Source organism: Artemia sp. Qi Xiang Cuo, unplaced genomic scaffold (assembly GCF_049724085.1).
Source record: "Artemia sp. Qi Xiang Cuo unplaced genomic scaffold, ASM4972408v1 HiC_scaffold_22, whole genome shotgun sequence".
NCBI lineage: Eukaryota > Metazoa > Arthropoda > Branchiopoda > Anostraca > Artemiidae > Artemia > Artemia sp. Qi Xiang Cuo.
In genome coordinates, this window is record NW_028297431.1 from 4,466,974 (window position 1) to 4,490,479 (window position 23,506).

The 23,506-nt window shown below is 36.5% G+C and overlaps 1 protein-coding gene across 5 annotated transcripts in view; it reads right to left on the minus strand.

Moving 5' to 3' along the window:
- LOC148939079 (Fanconi anemia group A protein homolog) overlaps positions 1-23,506 on the minus strand; it is a 79,118-nt gene that overhangs the window by 20,315 nt on the left and 35,297 nt on the right. For 4 of the 5 annotated variants that reach the window (XM_089107294.1, XM_089107295.1, XM_089107290.1 and 1 more), the window contains 3 exons: positions 19,369-19,613; positions 5,851-5,970; positions 444-566 (listed from right to left, as the gene is read on the minus strand). In XM_089107294.1, coding sequence (XP_088963420.1) covers positions 444-566; positions 5,851-5,970; positions 19,369-19,613 — 488 coding nt within the window. The remainder of the gene's footprint in view (positions 1-443; positions 567-5,850; positions 5,971-19,368; positions 19,614-23,506) is intronic. The other variant, XM_089107291.1, reaches the window with a different exon arrangement.

Here is a 23,506-nt window from a genome sequence, read left to right on the forward strand (position 1 = left end):
AGTGGATTTGCAGGTAAGTTTAAAGAATTTTGGTGTTCCTATTCTTTGTTAGGGATAATATCAAAAGAAATTTTAGTGTTCTGTTAAGCCGTTTCATTTTTTAATAATAACTGGCCAAAAAACATATCGAGCGACAGACAAAATAAAAATAACTGGATCGTATACTATTTTGGGAAGATAGAACAAAACATCAGGTTCCCTTACCTCAAACACAAGATTCTAAGTCTGTTTACCCCTCCCCTTTCAGAAAAACTGAAAGTTTTAGTCGATCTCCAAGCCGTGAGACGAAACAGGGCATACATACCGGACTATGTCTAATACTCGCCTTTGATGAAACCTACTGAATGTATGTCATCTCTAGAATGAGAAGTAATCACTTGCCTTCATTCATCAGGCACAAAAAAGAAGAGTATAAAAAAAGACAATGTGACTAGGCTACTTACAGAAAACGGAGTGGTGTCAAACGCTTCATCAAGAAAATTGATCCTCTCCTTGTGTGTTTTGAGGAATTCACTAAGTTTATACTCCATTCCAGGTGGACCTGCAGGTGGATTTGAAACGTGAATCTGCTCAAAATAAAATAAAAATGCGACCATAGTTAGACAGAGCCGAAAGACTTTGGTTACCTAAATCTGTTTCTTCTGTTTCAACTAACGCTGTTTCTGCGTTGTCATATTTTAATACATTAAAAAAAAAATCAAGTCAATTCAAAGATGTACAGAGCCAAGAAATTTTATTAGGGATCATAAACCAGCTGCTTTTTTTATTTGTTTTTTTTCCACAAAATGTTGGTAACTTAAATTTTTAATAAAATTTTTATGTAAAGTCATCGGTTCCTTTTTATTCGGCTGTACTAACTCAAAAGAAGCTATGTTACACAACACAAATTTTACACCAAAGAAACTGCCAGACCTGTAGCTTTTGCTGTTTTTTTTTCTGGCTGTTTTTTTTACCGTTTTCTTTTTAATGTTATTAGTCACTTTATTCGTCTTTTGTCCAGAGAAGATTTTCTTAGACACCCAAGATGCAACAAAAACACATCTGGTTTGAAAAGTCACATCTGCAAACTTTCTATACTGGTGACTAAAGCGGATATAACGCATTTTAGAAAAACAATTAAAACAGTGAAACAAATAAAACTCGAGAAACAAATAAAACAGTGGAAAAAAATTAGACCCACCGATTGGCCTTGCTTAGTTTGAAGGGTTGGAGTCTAGATATATACTTTTACAAAATAAATTCACTGAACATTTTTGAATTGCTGAGGCCAATCTGTTATCAAATTTTTCATTCTTTCATTGATTAACAATACTTCAGGAATAAAAACATCCTCATGTCAGCAGGGATCAAACAGTGGACCACGGATCTCCAGGAAAAGATCGATCCTGCTCCACTCATTTCATAAAAAGATCATGGTTGCAGCAACTACAACCTAATAAACAGTAAACCACGACCCAGAGTTGGCAAAATTAAAAAATACGAGCTTAAAAAAAAGCACCCAAAAATAACTACTTCCCATGTAACTCTATTTTTTTATTAAATAAAAAAAAAGTTTTTTAACTGAAAGTAAGAAGAAACATCAAAACTTAATACGAACAGAAACTAATACGTATATGTAAGAGGTTATCCCCTCCTCAATACCTCGTTCTTTACACTAAAGTTTGACTTTTTGTCCCAATTCTTTACGAATGACACCTGAAACACAAGGGTCCTTTAGTTAGAATAATAACTTTTTTAAAAGTTCTAAAAATAACTTCAGCGTCAAGAGCGATATTTCGAGGACGGGGCAACCTCCCTCATATACGTATTAATTTATTTTCGTTTTAAGTTTTGATGTTGCTCCTTATTTTTACTGAAAAACTTGTTTTTTGTACTAAATTTCCATAAGAATCCATAGTTTGGCTTGCTATTTGTATGTTGGGAAAAAAAATCAACAATTTTTAACGACATATACCCTTTTTTATTTAATTTCATACCTCCTCAAGTACACCTGAATTATAATACTTAATACCATTCCCCCAAAAACTATATCAATGCTCTTTGACAACCTTCATACACTTACGCTCTTTTAATTGAGTTAAATTATACTCTGTAGTTCTTAGTGTATTCTTAGTGTATATACTCTGTAGTTCTTAGTGTATTGCTGAGATGCCTTAATGGCAACCAACATACACACAGTGTCTTTTGATTTAATTTTACAGCACAGTGGGCAAATTGCATAATTGTGGGGGTGACATACCCAATATCCCTAGCGATATAGTTACTGTACCGTTCAGCTATGCTGAACAAAATGTAGTCTAAAAATTTTGACTTGGTGTGTTTGCAAAATTAATGGGCTTGGGAAGAAGGCTGCTTGCCTTCCAGTCACATTTGGCTCTTAAAAACGCCCCTACAACTTAATGTCCAATTGGATCAGCTTCTTTAAAAGTTTCTATGATACTTGGATACTATGATCCTTAAGAGTTTATGATACGCAGCGCTATCTATGATAGCGCTGCGTTGCGTATGATATTGCTTACATACCCGTTTGAAAATCTCCATGTATATAGTTTTATCGTTTAACTGAAACTCCCCCTTGACGTTCCCTAAAAGTTTCACTTTAATTCCCTTAGTGTCATTAGTTAAAGCAAGTGTCATTAGTTAAAGCAATCGTAGTAGTAGAATTATTTGTATACACATATTGCCTTCTGGCTAGTTTAAAATCCGCCAAAACTTACCCTGAAAGGTCCAACTTAATAATGTATGCCGTTCTTGAGATATTGCTGTGTCACCCTTTTGATAATCTACATGCTCGTAGTTCGTTTTGATTTAATTCAACATCCACCTAAATATTCCTTGAAACCTTCACCTTAATACCCTTAGCTCGCGTAGTAGCGATAGTCGTAGTAGCAACAGTGGCATTAGTAGCAGCATACACATAGCATCTTTGATTTTCTCCAGCCTCCTCCTCAGCACACGCTAAAAGTTTCAGCTTAATACCATAAACCGTTCCTAAAGCATTGCTGATACGTCCTCTTGACAACCTGTATCCGCATAGTGGGTTCAGATTCAGTTTAATGCTGTTTCAAGATTCCCCAAATTTATCACCTTAAAGCTCTTAGCTATAGTAGCAGTAGCAGTACTACCAGTAGCAACAGTAGTAGAAGTAAATTAACAGTATTAGCTTTAGCTTGAGTAGCAGTAGTAATAGTAGTGGTAATAGTATGAGTAGAAGCAGTAGCATTAAACTGCAAATAATGTCTTTTGGTTAGTTCAAAATCCTCCATAACAAGTCCTGTGAGTTTTGACTTCACAAACCAAACCGTTCTTAAGGTATTACTGATACACCCTTTCGACAACCTGCATACAGACCGCGTGTTATGATTCAGTTCACCTTCCCCCTCGATATACCCTGAAAAACTTATTTCTATACACTTAGGCCTAGTTGTAATAGTAGTCCCAGTAGTAGTATTAGTGCTAGAAGTAGTTTTAGCCATAATAGCACTAGCACTAGTAGCAACAGCACCAACATATTGCTTTTTGCCAGTTGAACAACCCACTCATCAAGTCCTGGAAGATTCGGCTTAATAAAATTAGCTGTTGCTATGACATTGCCGATGTACCCTTTTCCGATTACCTTGACATTGCCGATCACCTGTATATTCATATACTTGTTGATATTACCAACTTAATGCTCTTAGTCTTACAAGTAGTAGTTGGGGTAGTATTAGCAGTAGTAAAAGTAGCAATGGTAGTAGTACTAGTAGTAGCGTGAACATATTGGGTAGTATTAGCAGTAGTAAAAGTAGCAATGGTAGTAGTACTAGTAGTAGCGTGAACATATTGGGTAGTATTAATAGTAGTAAAAGTAGCAATGGTAGTAGTACTAGTAGTAGCGTGAACATATTGGGTAGTATTAGCAGTAGTAAAAGTAGCAATGGTAGTAGTACTAGTAGTAGCGTGAACATATTGCCTTTTTTTCTTTTTTTTTTTTAATATACATCATCCTCCCTACCTTCCCTCAACCCCATGACAAAACTAGAACGAGTAGAATGCTGTACCCTTACAATAATTTTAGGCACACCATTTTAATCCTTCTTTAATAACCCACAAATAAACTACTAAATTCTTTTTGATACCCTTTTGGCTACTCAAAATTCATACATTAACCATTAGAATATAAATTAAATTCATTTATCTTAATACTAACTTCATTTCCTCAATTTTTTTTTTAATTTTACAATTTAAAACTATTTTTACTTTATAACATCTAAATCAAAAGTTAAAAATTTAAAACTCAATTTTACTCATCGATTCCACATCTACTCTCTCCCTCCATACTCGACTCCGTCTCAAGTCATCAACATAACTTTCAAGCCAAACATTTGCCACAGGAATTTTGACTTGCTTTTGACGTTTCCGCATTTTCCACACATGCATGCTAACACTTGTCACTAACAAACACAGCACATAGTTCCTTGGCTTATCTTTAACACAAAAGGACAGCTTTAGAGGTTTCTTCTTTTCATCGACAGACGTTATTTTTATTCGTTCATTTTCTAATATTTCCAATAATCTTTGGGGTAATCCGACGATCGAGGGGCATTGAATCAATTCTTGCATCAGTCCGTCAAGCACTTCGTCTCCACACATTGAACAAGTAGGCGTTTGGGTTTTCAATATGCGACTGACTCTGTCACAAAAGGGTAAGATTCCATGAATCATGCAGTACACAAACTCTTTCTGTTCATAACTAAACGGCAATCCACTTAGATTTTTAAAAGATAACTGAAAATCAAAGAACAGCCATTTTTCTCTAGCTATAATTCGGTTCTTTGTCACTTCTAAAAACATCCCGCGATACCTTCTTTAGTTCCTCCTTACCCAAGTCACAGCTCATTGGTCCCAATTCCTTTGCTTTCTTCAGAGGGCTGACAATCCATCGATGAGAGATTAAATTTTTTTTTCGCTTAATGTTTTCACCTTCTTTTCTGCATCCTCATATACTCTAGGGAGAAACCACTGCCTCATAGTTGCAGTTGATGGCTCCTCTTTAGCCACAAGTTCACAAATGTTTCAGAGAGCGTCTTGCATTACCCTGAAATCTGCCACCCCAGTTCCACTTTTTTTTTCATCACATCATTCACATCTTTTTCACTTCTTGTGATAAAACATAAAACATATTGCCTTTTGGTCAATTGATCTTCCCCTTTAACCATTCTCTGAAAATTCCCTCTTAATACTCAAGCCCATTCTCTAGATATGTCCTTTTGACAGTCTGTTATAATTTAGTTCAAATTTTTTCTCAATATTCGCTCTAATTTTACCTTCATACACTTAGTCTTAACAGTACTATTATCATAGTAGTAGTGGTAGTAGTTAGAGAAGTAGTAGCATTAGTAGTGTTGTATTAGAAGTAGCAATAACAGTAAAAGCAGTAGTATTAACAGCAGTAGTAGCATTTACATTTTACCTTTTGGTCAGTTGAACATCCCCCTCATGAGATCCTGGAAGTTTCATCTTGATTTGATAAGCCGTTCCAAAAATATTCAGGCGCGCCAATTAGGGGGAGCAGGGGGAATGGGAATTAGCGTCATATTTCCGTTTCATAGCTATTTTCTATTTTAATTGTGTGCTACATAAAAGGAACGAGACTGGCTAACAGGTCGTTTTGGTTTGTCACCATTTTGGCTTTGGTTTGGTTTTTTGGTTTTGGATTGTTTGTTGTTTTTTTTTTTGGCTTGGTTCGCTTCCTTTTTTTTACAGCTACTAAATAGTACCATACTCCTAAGACTCTTAATAGTGGTGCCAGATTGAAACAAAAAGTACGTCACTAGACGCCTGGTCCAAAACTTTAATAAGGAAACTTACAGTCCCTTGGCTTGAACGAAAAAGACAATCCATTGGCTTGAAAAAGTTGACTGCAACACCTATATTCTGCTTCGAAAGCACCTTTCTTCCCATTTTTCCTTCTACACAGCTAGCAGGGCACTGAAATATCATAGAGAGCTGTTTTATGGCTCATTTTAAACAAAATTGCTACATATAACACCTTTCATAATTAACAAAATATAATTTTTAGAAATAATTTTAATCGAGATTTTAGAAATAATTTGTTGCAGCAGTAGCTGCAACTTAGTAAATCGTGGTTGGTGCGGTAGCTGCTAATTAAGAAAATTAAGTTCGATGGTTATTTCCTGCTTTAGGTATATTTGCTCAATATTGTTCTAGTTTTTTTATCTTCACTAAAAAAAAATCAAAAAAACCCTCCCCCGCCCCTATAAGTTTGTTAATCAGCACCACTGAAAATGTTGCTGATGCATCCTATTGACGCCCTTTTAATCTTAATACTTTAGACTTACAGGTAGTTGCAATTGAAGCAGTAGTTGGGGTAGCTTAGCAGCGGTAGTAGTAGCATGCACATATTACATTTTAGTCAATTGATCTTCCCCTTTAAGCCTTCTCTGAAAGTTCCATCTTAATACTCAAATCTATCTTTGAGATATGCCCTTTTGAGAATCTTTACACGCGAAGTGTGTTTTGATTTAGTTCAAATTTTCCCTCAATACTCTGGCAAATGTTCACCTTCATATGCTTAGCCTTAATAGTACCATTTTCATAGTATAGTGGTAATAGTAGGGCCAGAATCAGTGTCGCATTATTCGTAATTCTATGAGTAGTAGTGCAGTATTAATAGCAGTAGTAGCATGTACATGTTGCCTTTTTGATGGATTCTTCATTCTAAAATAACCAAGGTTTTTTTTTTCTCTTTTATGTAGATGTCAACGAATGGTTTAACTGGGTAGTTTTTAGAAATTACTTCCACACCAATAAAATAAAGAAAATGCACAATATTACTATTGTATTAATCATGTCTTACCAAATTAGGTTTCAGCTAAGGCTTTATGCCAAAACGGATGACTTAAAGTAAGGAAATTTTACAAAACTCAATTAAGTAAGGTTACAAATTTGTTTAAAGCGATGCAGCTTACAATTGATAAGCTTATGAATATTATCCGTATCTTGAACCCACTAAATTCTTTACATTCCACAGACAAGAAAAGGGTTAGTTCCACCGTTAAAAATTTGAACGATGAATTTTTTTATTTGTCGGATGAGCCCTGTTAAGCAGTAGCGTCGTTTGGGGGTGGGGGAAGGGGAGGAATGGGGCAGATTCCACCAAATAATTTGGAAGAATGTAATTTATTAAGTAACTTTCAAACTGTTGCTCGTCTTAAGTTCCAACTTCGGTCTTTACTCGCAAACAGTCACAACAATGCGTATAAAACACCTTTGATACACTTCGCAAACTTTTTGAATCCCCCTCCCCTCCCCAACTAAAATCATTGATACGCCCTTGGTCCTAGCTGGAAAAAATATGCACCACCATGGGTGGCAACGATACATAAGCGTCCAAAACAGTTGGAACAAACCTATACAAGACAAGTACACCAGAGGGGGATGGGCTTGAGACTCAGGCATCCTTAAAAACTCTGGCATTGTTCCAATTTTCCATATAATTTCCTTTATATTCCATATTAATGGCCTTTTTTGTTTTTTTTAGGGGCCCCCCCCCTCATACCTTTAAATGAAACCAATTATAGAAGTATAAACTAGGAACATCCTTGAAACTTGCATTGAGAAACTGGAAACGATTGTACAGACACCACATACGTAGGGAGTGGGTTTTGGACTCACCCCACCCCCTTGAATATCGAGATTCTTATTTATATTTTGTCTTTTGGAATTTAATTCTTTCCCAAAAGCTGCCCTCAACCCCAAAAATAAAATATTGTATATGTACCTGATGGTCATTAGGAACAAAAACTGATTCACAGGGTCAAAATTGATACCCTAATATGAAAAGAAATGCATAAACAATATGTGGGGATAAGAAGGTAATGACAAATTTCACTTCCGTTTTACTGAAAACCAAATATACTTTATTTTTTTCCTATTATGACATTGAAAAATTAAAAAAGAATACTCAACCTTGCAGTATCTCAGTCATTTAAGTTACAAAGCTTAAATTTGGCCTAGTTAAAGAAATAGAGAAAAAAGTTCAGGAAAAAGTTTGTTTCCGTGACGGGAGTAGCAGGCTCATCGCAACAAGCCGCTCTGAACCCTGAACTGATTGTTTCGGAAATATATGATTCGATCACGCTAGAATACAACGTAAAGTTTGAGAAAATAGAAAAACTGTTTTCATCGCTGTATAGCCAGATTCAGTCATTAGAGCTTCGAGTGTCTAATATTGAGGAAAATCTGGACGATTACGAATAGGAGCGTTTGCTATATTCTTTGTTTTTTTCGGGGTGAAGCAGGACCCCGGAAACGACCTGGGTACTACTGTTCTTGATATAGTGAAGAGAATGGGTGTAAATGTCCAGAAAGAACAGTTGTTGTCTGTGAACCGTTTTAGACTTCCAAACGCTGCCCGAAATATCCAGACACTTACGACTGTTGCGCCAGTTCTCGTTAAATTTGCTCGTTTCTCGTTTTATTTGTTTTTTCTTTCTTTTTTTTCTCTTTCTTCTTTTTTTTTTTTTTTTTTTTTTTAGAAAAGAGAAATTATTTTATTTCATTACTTATGTTGAATGATTTTTCTTCATTGAATAGATTTATGCGTAATCCGCTCCGTATTGAAAATCATTTAGAGGCTCAAATTGGAAGTGATGATTTGCCTATTATTAATTCAAAGCCTCTTCGTGAGAGTTCTTATATATTGCCGTCGCAAGTTAGTAGAGACATGTCGCTGTGTCTTTGCACGTGGAAGTACCACCTTACTACGGGATATTTAGATGTTCTGCAGATGATTGAGAGATCTTCTTCAAAATTTGATATAATGGGTTTTTGTGAAACTTTTTTGAGTTCTGACCAATCTCTCTCGGCTTTTTCTTTTCCAGGATATGATTTTGAGGTAAGGAACCGATCAACTATGAACCGAGGAGGCCTGGTATTTTGTATTAAGAAAAATATGAAGTATGTGGTGAGGGAGGATTTGGGTGTATGGATAGAAGGTAAGATTGAAAGTTTTTGTTTGGAATTAGAAATTGAAAAAGGGAAAGTTTTAATTAGTTTGGTGTATAAGCCGCCAAGTGCACGCCTGGATGAGTTTCTGTCTGGTTTTAATTTGTTTGTGAGGGTGGTTTCTTCTACGAGTATGAATTTTCTTTGTATGGTTGATTTTCACTATAATCTTTTAGATTTTTATTTTAATGACTTTAATTTTTTTTAATTATATGGTTTCCATTTAAATGTACACTTTAGCTTTTGTACCTACCAGACTCTCAAATTACTCTGCGACTTTAATTGTTAAAGTCTTGGGGGGACTTGACTAGTTGAGTCAAAGCTATTCAGAGATGATAGTATATCCAGGCTCGGATCATCTCCCGGTAATTGCTCATGTGACATGTCTTAGAAAACGAATTATCCCGGCTAAAAAAATACTGATACGTGAGCTGAAAAAGCAAAATTTGAATAGCTCTGCCGAGGAGTTGAGCTGTATCAAGTGGGACTCGGTCCTGGGGATTTCTGGTGATTCTTCTCTAGCGCACAATCAGTTCAGGTATATTTTCCAACCGATTTATGAGAAAACATGCCCCTTGCGCTTGACCAAACAAAAGAGGGACGATCCCTGCAAGCCGTGGATTACGGAGGCAATAATAGACATGATAAAAAAAAGGAACTTGTTATATGAGCAATATCTTAATAGTCAGGATGACGCAGATTTTGCAGAGTTCAAGCGAGTGAGAAATAAGGTGAACAGTATGAGAAGACAAGCAAAGAAGAGGTATTTTGAAGAAAAGTTTTCTGATAGTAAGGGAGATACCAAAGCCTCATAGGAGTCTATTAGTGAGTTTATGGAAAATCCGAAAAGCATTCAGCTGCCTTTTATTGATATAAATAGAGGTTTTGTGGTGGATAACAATGTATTCACGACTCAAGTAGTCCATGTTTATTCTCAGGTTGGCTCGTCTGTGCAAGAGAATGTAAGGTGTGACAGGGAAAATTTTCTTAGCGAAGAATTCGTGGACTCTCGTGGAGATAATGTTGAGTTCCAGTTTGAAAAGTGTACAAGTGATGAAGTGATTAAAATAGTGAAAAATATAAAATCGAATTCTGCTCGGATAGATGGCGTGAATCTGAGAACTTTTAAAGCTGTGTTAATGTATATACTACCATGTATTCTCCATATTATTAATTTATCTATGGAAACGGGGATCTTTCCAGAAGCGTTGAAGCAAGCTAAAGTTATCCCGCTTTACAAAGGAGGTGCCAGGTCAGATGCCGGTAACTGGAGACCAATATCGATACTGCCTTTATTGTAAAAAATTTTGGAAAAAGTGATTCATCTCCGTCTATATTACCATCTCACGAAACATAGCCTACTCAGTGATACCCCCAATTCGGGTTCCGAAAAGGTCATTCCACTAGTCATGCTGCCATTCATCTTGTTGATTTTGTAAATAATTGATTTTGTAAAAGGTGAAATCCCCTAACAGTATTTTTTGATTTTAGGAAAGCATTTGACACTGTAGATTTTTAAATTTTATTGCAAAGATTAGAATGCTTAGGTGTTAAAGGAGTGAGTTTGAAGTGGTTTGAAAGTTAGTTGTGTGGGAGGTCTATTAAAGTGATGATTGATGATGCTATTTCTTCCCCTTATCAAGTGTCGTGTGATGTGCCACAGGGATCGGTCCTTGGTCCACTTCTGTATCTGGTTTATGTGAAGAGCATGAATTTTTATCTTCCAGATTTTTGCTTAAAGTCATTTATTGATTACCCTGCAGTTACGTTTTCTAATCGTTGTTTTGATGATCTTGTATTGAATGTGACTTCTGTTCTGATGTCTTTAATTGTTTGTAATATGTTAAGGTTGTTATCATTAAATGTTACTACAACTAATTTTATTGTATATTCTAGATTAGGCAAGCCCAGTGATATTGATGGTAGAATTCTGTTTAATAATAAGCCTGTAGTTCAAGTTCAAGAAATCCGGTACTTTGGGTTTTACATTGATTGTAATTTTTCGTAGAAACGCCACAGTAATGTTGTTGCCGCAAAGGTTGCACGTGGCCTTGGAGCGATTCGTCGTTTTAAAAATTTTTTATCTCCGAGAGTTTTATTACTTTTATACCATGCTTTGATTCACCCATATGCTTCGTGTGGCTGTATGTTATGGGCAAGTAATTTTTATGTGAATTTTAAACGTGTTCAGACTCTTCAAAATAGAGCGATGCGTCTTATTGGTGGGTATGTTGGAGGTGTAAATAACACTTCAGCTTGCTTCAACAAGTTGCAAGTGTTGAATGTAGGACAGCTACGAGACTACCAAATAGGAGTTTTTGCTTATCAATGCTGGAATGATGTTAGTCCAGAGGTTTTTCGTGATTATTTTAATGACAATAGGTCTTTGCACCATTATGAAACTCGTCATGCTAGTGATTTCATTGTTCCGAATAGAAGTGGAACCAGGCCCGGCTTCCATACAAGATTTTTAGGACCTAATGTGTGGAACTCTATTCCGGAGAGCATTCGGGCGGCTGAGCACCTGGGGTTATTTAAAAATAAATTGAAAAAATATTTGTTAGGTCAAGGTTCATAGTTTTTTTTTTCTATTATTATTATTATTATTTATCTTTATTATTATTATTATTAAATGAATTGATGAGAGATTTATTTTTTTTTTTTTTAGTGTTTTTTGTTTTTTTATTATAATTAGTAAATGAGTTGTATGTACCCGCCCAGTCGCAAGTGCTTTTTGGTATCTTTCTTGGGGCGGGTATTGGCATATTTGTTAAATGTATTTTGATGTTAAATAAAATGAACTGAACTGAATTTACATATCATTGTATTTTAAGCAATCAGTCTACATTTATTACCCTAATTATATAACGAAACTTAAGACGAACAGAAGTTATTCTAAACATGAGGGGTGGGAGCCCCCTTCTCAATACCCCTATCTTGACGCTTAATTTTATACCTTACCCTAAACTAAATTTTATACCAGACTTTAGCTCTTCCTGTACCTCCAGAGGCACACAGGGCGTCTTTTGGGCCTTCGTCGTCAACGCGTGTCGTCTGATTGCCACTGGAGAAGCATATTCGGTAGTCTCGATCCTGGCATACAGATAGCATGACCAAGATAGCGCCATCTCGTTGCCTGACTACATCAGTGACATCAGGCTGGTTTGTGTAGTGGCAAATTTCCAAGTTTGTTATTATATTCTTCCAGTTAATGTTCAGGATACGTCAAAGACAGTTGTTTTCATATGCAGGGAGTCGTGTTTCCAGCTCAGCGGTGAGTTTTAAATAATCCATCGCGTATATCAAAATAGAAATGACGAAGCATATGAAAAGGCGAAGTTTTAGCTGGAGTGAGTACTTTAATGATCTCCAGACTGGTCTAAGTCGTTGAAATGCCGAGCTTGCCAGGGCTATTCGTGTTCACAGCTCTTTTTCGGAATCACCACTAAACGAGACGGTACTATCAAGATATCAAAAGTCGGTGCCTTGCTCTATGCTTTCAGTCCCCAACTGGATGTTCATCGTTGAGTTAGTGGTTGACAACGCTTTGGTTTTGGGGGCGTTGATATGTAACCCAAACTGCTCGGCTCTTTCGGCTAACTTGCATAAAAAGTCTTGAAGTTGGTTTTTTTTCTTTCTCCATCAATCCAACATCGTCTGCGAGATCTTGAACTAGTCTGCCTGCAATTTCGGTCCCATATTCATCAATTTTCCTGAATATGTAGTCCACTATGAAAATAAAGAGGAATGGAGACGATACGCATCCTTGTTTGATACCTGTGGAGGTCCTCACGATTATTCCGTGTCTTTGTGCATTGCTATGATAAGGCGAATCAGCTTTCCAGGAACACCGTAGAAGATAAGGATCCTCCATAGTATTGGGCGGTCTATTGAGTCAAACACTTTTTCAAAGTTGACGAACAATAGATATAGACGTTGTCTCCACTCGTTTGATTCTTCAAGCATGGTAAGCAGTGTGAATATCAGATCGGCGCACGATCTTTTTGGTCGGAAACCATGTTGCTCCTCGCGTAATTGCGGGTCTAAGGCAGCTTGAAGTCTTGTCAGAATGATTATGCAGAAGAGTTTTCCCGGTATCGAGAGAAGGTTGATGCCTCTGAAATTGCCAAAGACTGTCGCATCTCCTTTTTTGAACAATTTAATAATGGTTCCTGCTCTCCAGTCTTTGGGGACTGTTTCTTTTTTGCCAGAGGAAGGAAAAAAAGACTAGCCACACGGAAAGGAACCTGTGGATCGATGACTTGACCATTTCTCCAGATATACGGTCACTATCCGGATATTGTTCCTTCTTTAGCTTATTCGAGGCTGAAAGGATCTCATCCACCGTTGGCTCGTCTTCATTAATGAGGAGATCCAAAAAATGGGCTGTCCGAAATATCTGGTGGAACAGAAGGGGGCGGGCGGTTGAGAAGGCTTTTGAAGTAATCCGCCCATCTATTTTTCCGGTCACGTGGATCGGTTAGAGTCTTCCGTTTTATTTTTTTACTGTTCCGTCTTTTACGTTGGTCTTCCCAACGATTTCTTTAGTTAGGCGGTACACAGCTCTTGTGTCACCACGTCGGGCTGCTTCTTCTGTTATTCTTGCTTTCTCATTGAGGTGCTGTCACTTGTCTGATCTAGCACTTTTCTTCACTTCTCTGTCCACTTCTTTATACGCTATGTCTTTCATGACATCAGCAGAGGGATCATTACTGAGCGTGCTGTCTTCGATCAAGTCCCATGTCTTCTGGGATATCCACTGTTCCTTTATTGACTTTTTAAAGCCAAGAACTTCTTCAGCAGTTTCTGTGTAGTTCCGTTGCATAGTCGTCCAAGATTCTTCCACGTCTTGTGGTATATCAGCAAGTGCCTCGAATCTGTTCGAGAGTTTGATGTTGAATTGTCTCCTAACATCCTTGTCTCTGAGCTTCTGCACGTCGAAATTTCGTGGCAATTTTGTTGGTTGTCGAGATCTGTTGGAGAGGAGTTTCAACTTGAGTGTTGCTACAAGAAGTTCATGGTCCGACCTGACATCCCCACTTCTATAAGTCCTCACGTCTTTCAGACTAGTCCTCCACCGTCGTCGGATCAAAAAGTGGTCAATCTAATTTTTAACAGTTTTGTCTGAAGATGTCCATGTATACTTAAGGATATCTTTGTGTTCAGATTTATGTACCTCCTATCAACAGGTCGTTCGACACGGCAAAGCTGACAAGCCTTTTCGTTGATAGCTCCAAGCCCGTGATGTCCCGACACCTCGGGCAATAAGATCTATCCTTACCAGCTTTCGCATTTAGGTCGCCTGCCAAGCAAACGACGTCATGGAGAGGGATGGAGTCTAGGACGGACTGGAGGGTTTCATAAAAATGGTCTTTCGAGGCTTCATCGGCATCATTTGTTGGTGCAAAGAAGATGATAAGCGACAGCTTTGCAAATCGTGTATACAGGATTCTCTCATTAATTGACTTCCACGAGCACTGAGATTTTACTGCATTTCATTTCAATATATCTGCGACTCCAGCTGCATGTCAGTCCGTTTTTCCGCTGTACAGAACTGTATAAGTTGTTTTGCTGTTTACTGCTTTGAGCTTCTTTTCTCTGCAGCCTTTCCATCGTGCTTCAGTCACTGATAGGATGTCTAGCCGAAAGTTTTCGCACCCTTGTAGAACTTGTTCAGTTTTTGAAAGAGCCGACATGGTCCTTACGTTCCAAAATCCGATTTGTACTGGTTTATAAGAACTTATTTTTAAAATTAAGCCTAATTTTTATAAGAACTTTTAAAAAAGGTTCTGATTCTAATTACACAGCTCTTATGCTTCAAGAATCGTTCTTAAACAACTGATTGAAACAAAAGGTCAAACTTTAGCGCAAAGAGTGGGGTATTGAGGAGCGGTCTGCCCCTTCATATACGGAATGCTATCTGTTCGTTTTCTGGTCCCTGCACGAAAAATTCCTCTATAAAGAGTTGCTCCCACGTAAAGGTCTTCCACCAGAAAACTGGTGGAAGATTCCATTCTCGCTGCAAATTCCCCCAAAAAATTTCTTGCTTACCATTTAGTCTGAAAAATACTCCTTAGCATAGACTCATTCATAAAAAAAATTGTTCCCCCCCCGCCAATCGAAAGTTTATCCCGCAGAGAATTCCCCATGGAGAATATCTTCTGGTGATACATCCACCATGGAGGATTTTTCCCGTGGGAACCTCCCCCCCCCCCCCCGAACGAAAAATCCCCCAGAGAATTCCAGCTCAATTGAAAATTCCCCCTAAGCATCTTCAAATGTAAAATGGGGTCGCCAACAAGAAAGTAAGACAAATAAAACGAATTTCGTATACGAATTCTGGAAATTTCGCCTGTATAAAAATTCTATTGTAAAGATCACCCCCGAAACTTGCATCCAAATAAGAAATTCCCCCCGTAGAAAATACACCTCCAGAGAATCTCTCCCCCTCCCCTGAAATACACCGGTATATTTCCCTATGACAAATACTATATGCAAAAAATGGGCAAATTTCATAACTTGCAGCCCTTCCTCTGATGGTTCTGGGGGGTCACGTAGTCTCTGAAGACATAGTTATTGTACCTTTAAACTATACTGAACAAATAGCTATCTCAAAATTTTGGTCAGACGAATATTGGAAAAAATATTGGCGAATATTGGAATTTCTTGGTAGCTTAGAAAGGACACTTGGATTTTTAATTTCCGTTCGAATGAGCCCTATCGCAATTTTTTAGGACCCTTGGTTTGACAAGGTTACCCCTGAAAAAAAACACGCATCTGCGATGTTTCCTCTAGTCAAAAATACAGAATTCCACATATTCGCAGATAGGAGCAAGGAAATCTCTCTATAGCAGGGGCAAGCAAGCAAGGAGCAAGCAAGGATCTCTATAATAGGGTACTCTGATCCGCTGAATCTGATGGAGTGATTTTCAGGTGATGTTTCCTTTCTTATTCTAAAATCCAGCAAATTTTCTCAGGCTCGTAGCCTTTGATGGGTAACATTAAACTTAATGAATATTATATATATTTGTAATCAGCATAATCAAAAGTAAGGAGCAGCATTAAAACTTAAAATTAGCAGAAATTATTACAAACACGAGGGGGATTGCCCCTCCTCAACACATCGTTCTTTACGCTAAGGGTTGACTTTAAGCTCCAATTATTTAAGAATGAATCGTGAAACACAAGGACGTTTAAATTGAACAATTAGCTTACTTTTAGGTTCTAAAAAAAACTTAGCGTAAAGAGCAAGGTATTGAGGAATGGAAACACCCTCAAATTTGTAATAATTTCTTTCGTTTTAAGTTTTAATGTTGCTCCTTACTTTTAGTTGAAAAGTGTTTTTTATTTAATTTCTGATCTTCTTTTAATTAATTAAGAAAATTGTTTTCCCAAAATATGTTTTTTCTAAAAAAAAGCAAAGAACTCCATTAAAACAAAAATGAGCAAAAGTAAGCATACACCAAGCATACAACTACCACAAATAAGTATCAATAAATGAATAAAACCCAAAACAAACAGAAATTAAAATAAATAACAGTCAAACTCAAAACGAGCAGAAATTAATATGAGTAGGGTTCTAATCCCCATGCTTTCTAAAAGCCAGAATACAATTTAGATTTTACTGGAAAAAATTCAACTGAATTTACCAAAAAAAAGTGCAATGTCAGTTTAATATAAATATGCTGATATTTATTCCTTAAAATTTTAATTAATTTTTGATTTCTTAAAGTTATAAAAGTGAAAACTTTTAAAAGAATATTTTCAGTAAAGTACAATGTTAGGGGAAATGATAGGCATGGAGGGGGGAGGGCATTTGCCCGCCTATCACTTTCGAGTAATTAAATTCACTAGTCCTCTCAATTTCCAATCAAATGAGCCCTTTTTGAAGCTCCTACGACAAAACTTTCCATAAGAAACTTATATGCCCCAAGGGCATAACTTACGACCCTTGTCCAGAGGGCTATCGAGGAAGGGGGGGGGGGTGTCATCCTCGAATTTCTACGCCTTTCAACTATGTTCAACAACATGTATATATCCAAATGTGGATCGGAAATGTTTGGGGAAATGATGGAGGTGCGAGGGGGTGGGCGATTCTCCCTCTGATTACTTTCGACTATTAAGAAGGACAATAGGCCTCTCAATTTCCAAAAACATTAGCCCTTTTTGAAGTTTTTACGACAACGCTTTCTATAATAGCCTTTTATGCCTCCCGAGCATAGCTTACAATCTTAGCACTGGTTTTTTTTTGGGGGGGGGGGAGGTGTCGTCATGCTCAGACACAAGTTTCAGACCCTTCAACGACCTTCAACAATATTGCTATATCAAAATGTTGATCGGACGTGTTTGGGGAAATGATAGGCGTGAGAGGAGTGGGGGATATTCGTCCTCCGATCACTTTTGACTATTAATAAGAGCACTAGCCCTCTTTATTACCAATCAAATGAGCCTTTTTTGAAGTTTATACGACAAAGCTTTCTATTAAAATTCTTATATGCCCCCAGGGCATGACTTACAACCCTTGCCCTAAGGGCTGCGGGGGGAGTGTCATCCTCAAAGACATAATTTCCAGACCTTTCAACTATATTGGACAAAATAGCTATCTCAAAATTTTGATTGGATGGGTCTGAGGAAATGGTGGGCGTGAGAGGGGGGGGGGGGTGTTAGTTGCCCTCCAATCGCTTTCTACTATTAAAAAGGGCACTAGCCATTTCAATTTCCAATCGAGTAAGCCCTTTTTGAAGTTTCTATAACAACAATTTCTATAAAAACCTTATATGCCCCCAGGGAATAACTTACAGCCCATGCCCTGAGGGTTGTAGGGGTGTCATCCTCAAATACATAATTTCCAAAACTTTTAACTACGTTGAACAAAATCGCTATCTCAAAACTTTGATTAAATGTGTTTGGGGAAATGGTGGGCGTGAGAAGAGGGTTAGTTGCTCTCCATTCACTTTCGACTATTAAAAAGGTTACTCGCCCTTTCAATTTCCAATCAAATGAGCCCTTTTTGAAGTTTCTACGACAGAACTTTCTATAAAAACCTTATATGCCCCCAGGGCATAACTTACACCCCTTACCCTGAGTGTGGAGGGGAGGGGGTAATCTTCAAACACCTAATGTCCAGACGTTTCCACTACGTTGAATAAAATGAATATCTCAAAAATTTGATTGGATGTGTTTGGGGAAATGGTGGGCGTGAGAGGGGGATTAGTCGCCCTCCAATTACATTCGACTATTAAAAAGGGCACTAGCCATTTGAATTTTCAATCCAATATGCCCTTTTTGAAGTTTCTATGACAACTCTTTCTATAAAAACCTTATATGCCCCCAGGGCATAACTTACAACCCTTGCCCTTAAATTATGAAAGAACTTATAAAATTTCCCTTACCTGTTCTTTTTCATTTTTGGTCTCCTTCTTTTCTCACAGTAATTTTTTGCTTCAGTCCTCTTGAGCCTCCATATTTATGGAGGCTGCCCCTTAGCCTAAATTTTATAGATTAGGCGAGACTCGACATTCAGGTTGTCAAAAGAGCGTATCTGCAGCTTCTTGAGAAAGGTTAAGGGTATTAAGCTGAAACATTCAGGACATGTTGAGGGGGATGTTGAAACAAATCAAAATATGTTATGTGCATCCATGTTTTCAAAAGGAACTGTTAAATAATTCAAGACCTTGACATCTCAAGTTCCTATTAGAGCTACAAGTTTTTCCGTGTCCGTTAGGTTTGATTTAATAAGCTGGAACTATCAAGATTCCACAGTAATATATATCTGACATATCTAACTTTCCATTGAACATATTTCTGTATTATCTTCGTCTTTTTTTTCGATGAAAATCGATAAAAACATTTATAATGTTCAATTAATAGTTTTATTTTTATAATAAATTTATAAACTATATCAGATCTTGTGTTATCCAGTTGAATTTGAAATATAAGTTAAGTTTCATTATTGGTAATTGTAAAATAAGGTGATTTGATTTCATGCTGGTTGAAATAGGGAGGACCGCGACTATGTGATATATTTAACAGTGTCATATAATGTTTCCTCAACAGGATTGACCTAGAGGGCCAAATATTATGGATTATGGCCCAGAATTTGTTTTTTAAATGTATTTGTGGGTGTTTGTAATTCAAGTGTATACTATTAATAAAACCGAATTTGAATATTCCGTTATATCCAATTTCCCAAAAATTATATTTTTTTTGCTACCAGGAAGAATTGAAATTATAAGACTAAAAACTATAATTGTAGTTTGATTAGATCATGGCAAATGTGTGAAATACTAATTACAGGAGTTGATTCTTACGCTTCTTTGATCTTCACAAATCAACTTCCATAAAAGCTTCAAAAAGTACCTTAAGTGTTGGCAAAGACTCGTGTTGAATCAAAGACAGAAGTGTATCAACTAAGAAAACAAATTTTCTACCACTCGAAGCAGGACTTGTCGACAGGTCTCCAAATGTTTCAGAAAGCCATCGTTGATACGAAGGGAATAAGTGTTGGCCTTCTCCACCCGCTTGTCTCGCAACCAAAAAAGCAGTTAATAACCAATCTTCTTTACTCTCCTGAAGACTATCAACGAGCCATTTGCTAATCTGTTCTGTAACAATGTAACTATATCAAATGATTGAAAAGTATTGAGTGAATGTAGAACAGGGAAACTCAGTCAGGTTTCATGAGAGGAAAGAGAATCAGATTACTTTTCATGAGAGAAAGGGGACAATAATTGTACATGAGGGAAGTTCGGTCTTGATAAAATCATTTGGTAGGACAGGGTATTGAAATATACCCCAGTAACAAGTTGATTTTAACACTATCTTTACCTACACAAGCTAAAAGAGTATCTTCTGCGATCATCAGTTAAGTATAATCACATTAAATTATTCATTGTATTCAGCAAAGAGGAAATATCACTGATTCAAAAAAAAAAAAAATCTATCACCACCACCCCTCAAATGCAGTCGTTTTGTATTCTTAAAAGATAATTTTTTATATCTTAATCTCAAAATTTGAGATTCTAACCTGCAAGGATTTAATTAATCATAATTCGAAAAATACTAGGGGTCCTTAAATTAATTAAATAAAAAAACAAGTTTTTTAAACTGAAAGTAAGGAGCGACATTAAAACTTAAAACGAACAGAAATTATTCTGTATATGAAAGAGACTGTCCCCTCCTCAACGCCTCGCTCTTTACGCTAAAGTTTTCTTATTGTTTTAAAAAATAAAGTTGTGAGACAGAGTCAAACTTTAGCGTAAAGAGCGAGGCGTTGAGGAGGGGACAGTCTCTTTCATATACAGAATAATTTCTGTTCGTTTTAAGTTTTAATGTCGCTCCTTACTTTCAGTTTAAAAAACTTGTTTTTTTATTTAATTTTTGAACGTTTTTGAATAAATACAGATTTTGATCTTGGCTCACCGTACATGAATAATTAAAACGAAATTTTCATATTAACTTACTTTTATTTAGTTAAAGGGCTTTCTCAAAACTTGTTTAATTTTATTTACGAACGTTTTTATTAGTAATAAATATACGTAACTTAGGCTACGAATTAACTTACGTAACGAGCTTCAATATTCATATATTTTTAATTCGTATATTAGGGGGTTCTCCCCCTAGTCAATACCTTGCTCTTTAAGCAAAAGTTCAAATTTTGTTCCAATTCTTTAGAAATGACCGCTTAATCACAAAGGCCGTTAATTAGAATAAATAGCTCTTATGAAAGTACTAAAAAATCTTTGGCTTAAAGAGCGAGGCATTGACTAAGGGGTGAACCCAATTATATATGTAATATTTTCTGTTCGTTTAAAGTTTCGATGTTGCTACTGTTGCAGTTGAAATACTTGGTTTTTTTTTTTTAAATTTATGATCTTTTTTCAAATAATGGTGGGAAGTCTGGCGTCCCCTTCATAGCAATGTCCCTTCCCCCATGAAAACTTCCTTCATGGAAAGATCCTCCCACATAACCCCTGACCCACCCACCCCCCCCCCACTACCAGGAAAAATCTCCCCTGAAAATGTCTGTATACTTCCAAATAACCAATACTATATGTTAACATTGGGTAAAGTTCATAACTTTCAGCCCTCCTCCCGGGAAGTTCGGGGGATTATGTCATCCTAAAAGACATACTTATCATATTTTCGAACATGCTGAACAAAATGGCTATCTCAAAATTTTGATCAAGTGACTTTGGGGAAAAAATGAGCGTGGGAGGGGGCCTAGTTGCCCTCCATTTTTTTTTGGTCAATTAAAAAGGGCACTAGAACTTTCAATTTCCATTCCAATAAGCCCTCCCACGATATTCTAGGACAACTGGGTCGATACGATCACCCCTGGGGAAAAAAAAAAATAAAAAAAAAATAAACACGCACCCGTTATATTTCTTCTGGCAAAAAATGCAAAATTCCAAATTTTTTTAGATAGGAGCTTGAAACCTCTACAGTAGGGTTCTCTGATACGCGGAATGTGATGGTGTGATTTTCATTAAGGTTCTATATTTTTTAAGGGGTCTTTCCCCCTTTTTTCGAAAATCAGCCAAATTTTCTCAGGCGCCTAACTTTTGATGGGTAAGATTAAACTTGATGAAACTTATATATTTGAAATCAGCATTAAAATGTGATTCTTTTGATGTATCTATTTGTGTCAAAATACCGTTTTCTAGAGTTTCGGTTACCATTGAGCCGGGTCGCTCCTTACTTACAGTTCGTTACCACGAACTGTTTGATTTATCGAGTCATTTATTTATTCTTACCTTTTTAGTCATCCCATTTTTGGCTACTTACTCACGATTCATTTATTAATCATTTCAACACACTTGTCCTTCATATACTGTTTGCTACCAAATACACCTGAGAAAGGATACAGAGAGAAGATACATCAGATACATCTGAGAAAGGATACCTAGAGAGGACACTTGAGAAAGGATACAGAGATAGGATACATCAGATACATCTAAGAAAGGATACCCAAGATTGGACACGGACAAAGGATTTCTGAGAGAGGATACATCAGATACATCTGAGAAAGGATACCTGAGAAAGGATACATCAGATACAATTGAGAAAGCATACCCGAGAAAGGATACAGCAGAAACATCTAAGAAAGGATACCTGAGATTGGACACGGAGAAAGGATATCTGAGAGAAGATACATCAGATACATCTGAGAAAGGATACCTGAGAAAGGATACATCAGATACAATTGAGAAAGCATACCCGAGAAAGGATACAGTAGATACATCTAAGAAAGGATACCTGAGATTGGACACGGAAAAAGGATATCTGAGAGAAGATACATCAGATACATCTGAGAAAGGATAACTGAGAAAGGATACATCAGATACAACTGAGAAAGCATACCCGAGAAAGGATACAGCAGATACATTTGAGAAAGGATATATCTGATAAAGGATACCTGAGAGAAAATACATCTGAGAAAGGATACCTGAGAAAGGCTACATCAGATACAATTGAGAAAGCATACCCGAGAAAGGATACAGCAGAAACATCTAAGAAAGGATACTTGAGATTGGACACAGAAAAAGGATATCTGAGAGAGGATACATAAGATACATCTGAGAAAGGATACATCAGATACAATTGAGAAAGTATACCCGAGAAAAGTAACATCAGATACATCTAAGAAAGGATACATCAGATGCAATTGAGAAAGCATACCTGAGAAAGGATACATCAGATACATCTGAGAAAGCATACCTGAGAAAGGATACATCAGATACATCTGAGAAAGGATACCTGAGAAAGGATACATCAGATACATCTGAGAAATATCCCAAGAGATTAGTCATAGGATGTATCCTCTGAAATTGGCCCAAGCAAACCATCCTTGGAAAAATTGAGAAAAGCGAAATAAATGACCTTTTATTTTGACTCCACCCTCTTAAGATGCTTTCCCACAAACTCACTAACGCGGCATAAGTGATTGAATTGTGGTAACCACATTTGACAGTTAAAGATGGGTTCATCAGCTAATTATTCTTACGTAAAACGTGGACCCTTTACAAAATAAATTGATTAATTAAAATTATTATTTATTTACATATTTTTATTGAAAAATCCGGTTAAAACAACAAAATTAATCAAATTGAAAAATAAAAAAAAAACATTTTCCTTCAATTACCTTATCAAGTGATTGGTTAATTAGGTACAATCCTAGAGAACTACTTTAAGAGATGAAAACATGTTGAGAAAATAATTCTTACTTCATAATACACCGAATAATCATAGTGAACACATTTTGAATATAGCTAACCTTTATTTTCACTTATTTCAGTGTTTTTCCTATTTTTCTAATAGATTTACAACTTTTCCCAATAACCTTTGTTTAATTTGAAGTCTGCTAAATCCAGCACTGTCAACTCACGATTCTTGTCGTTTTTTCAGAAACAAAGCACTGTCTATTTTTTTTTTTTTTTTTTTGTAGAACCACCTTTAGTCAATAGAATTTTTTCATGAATTTTGTGTTAAAACCACT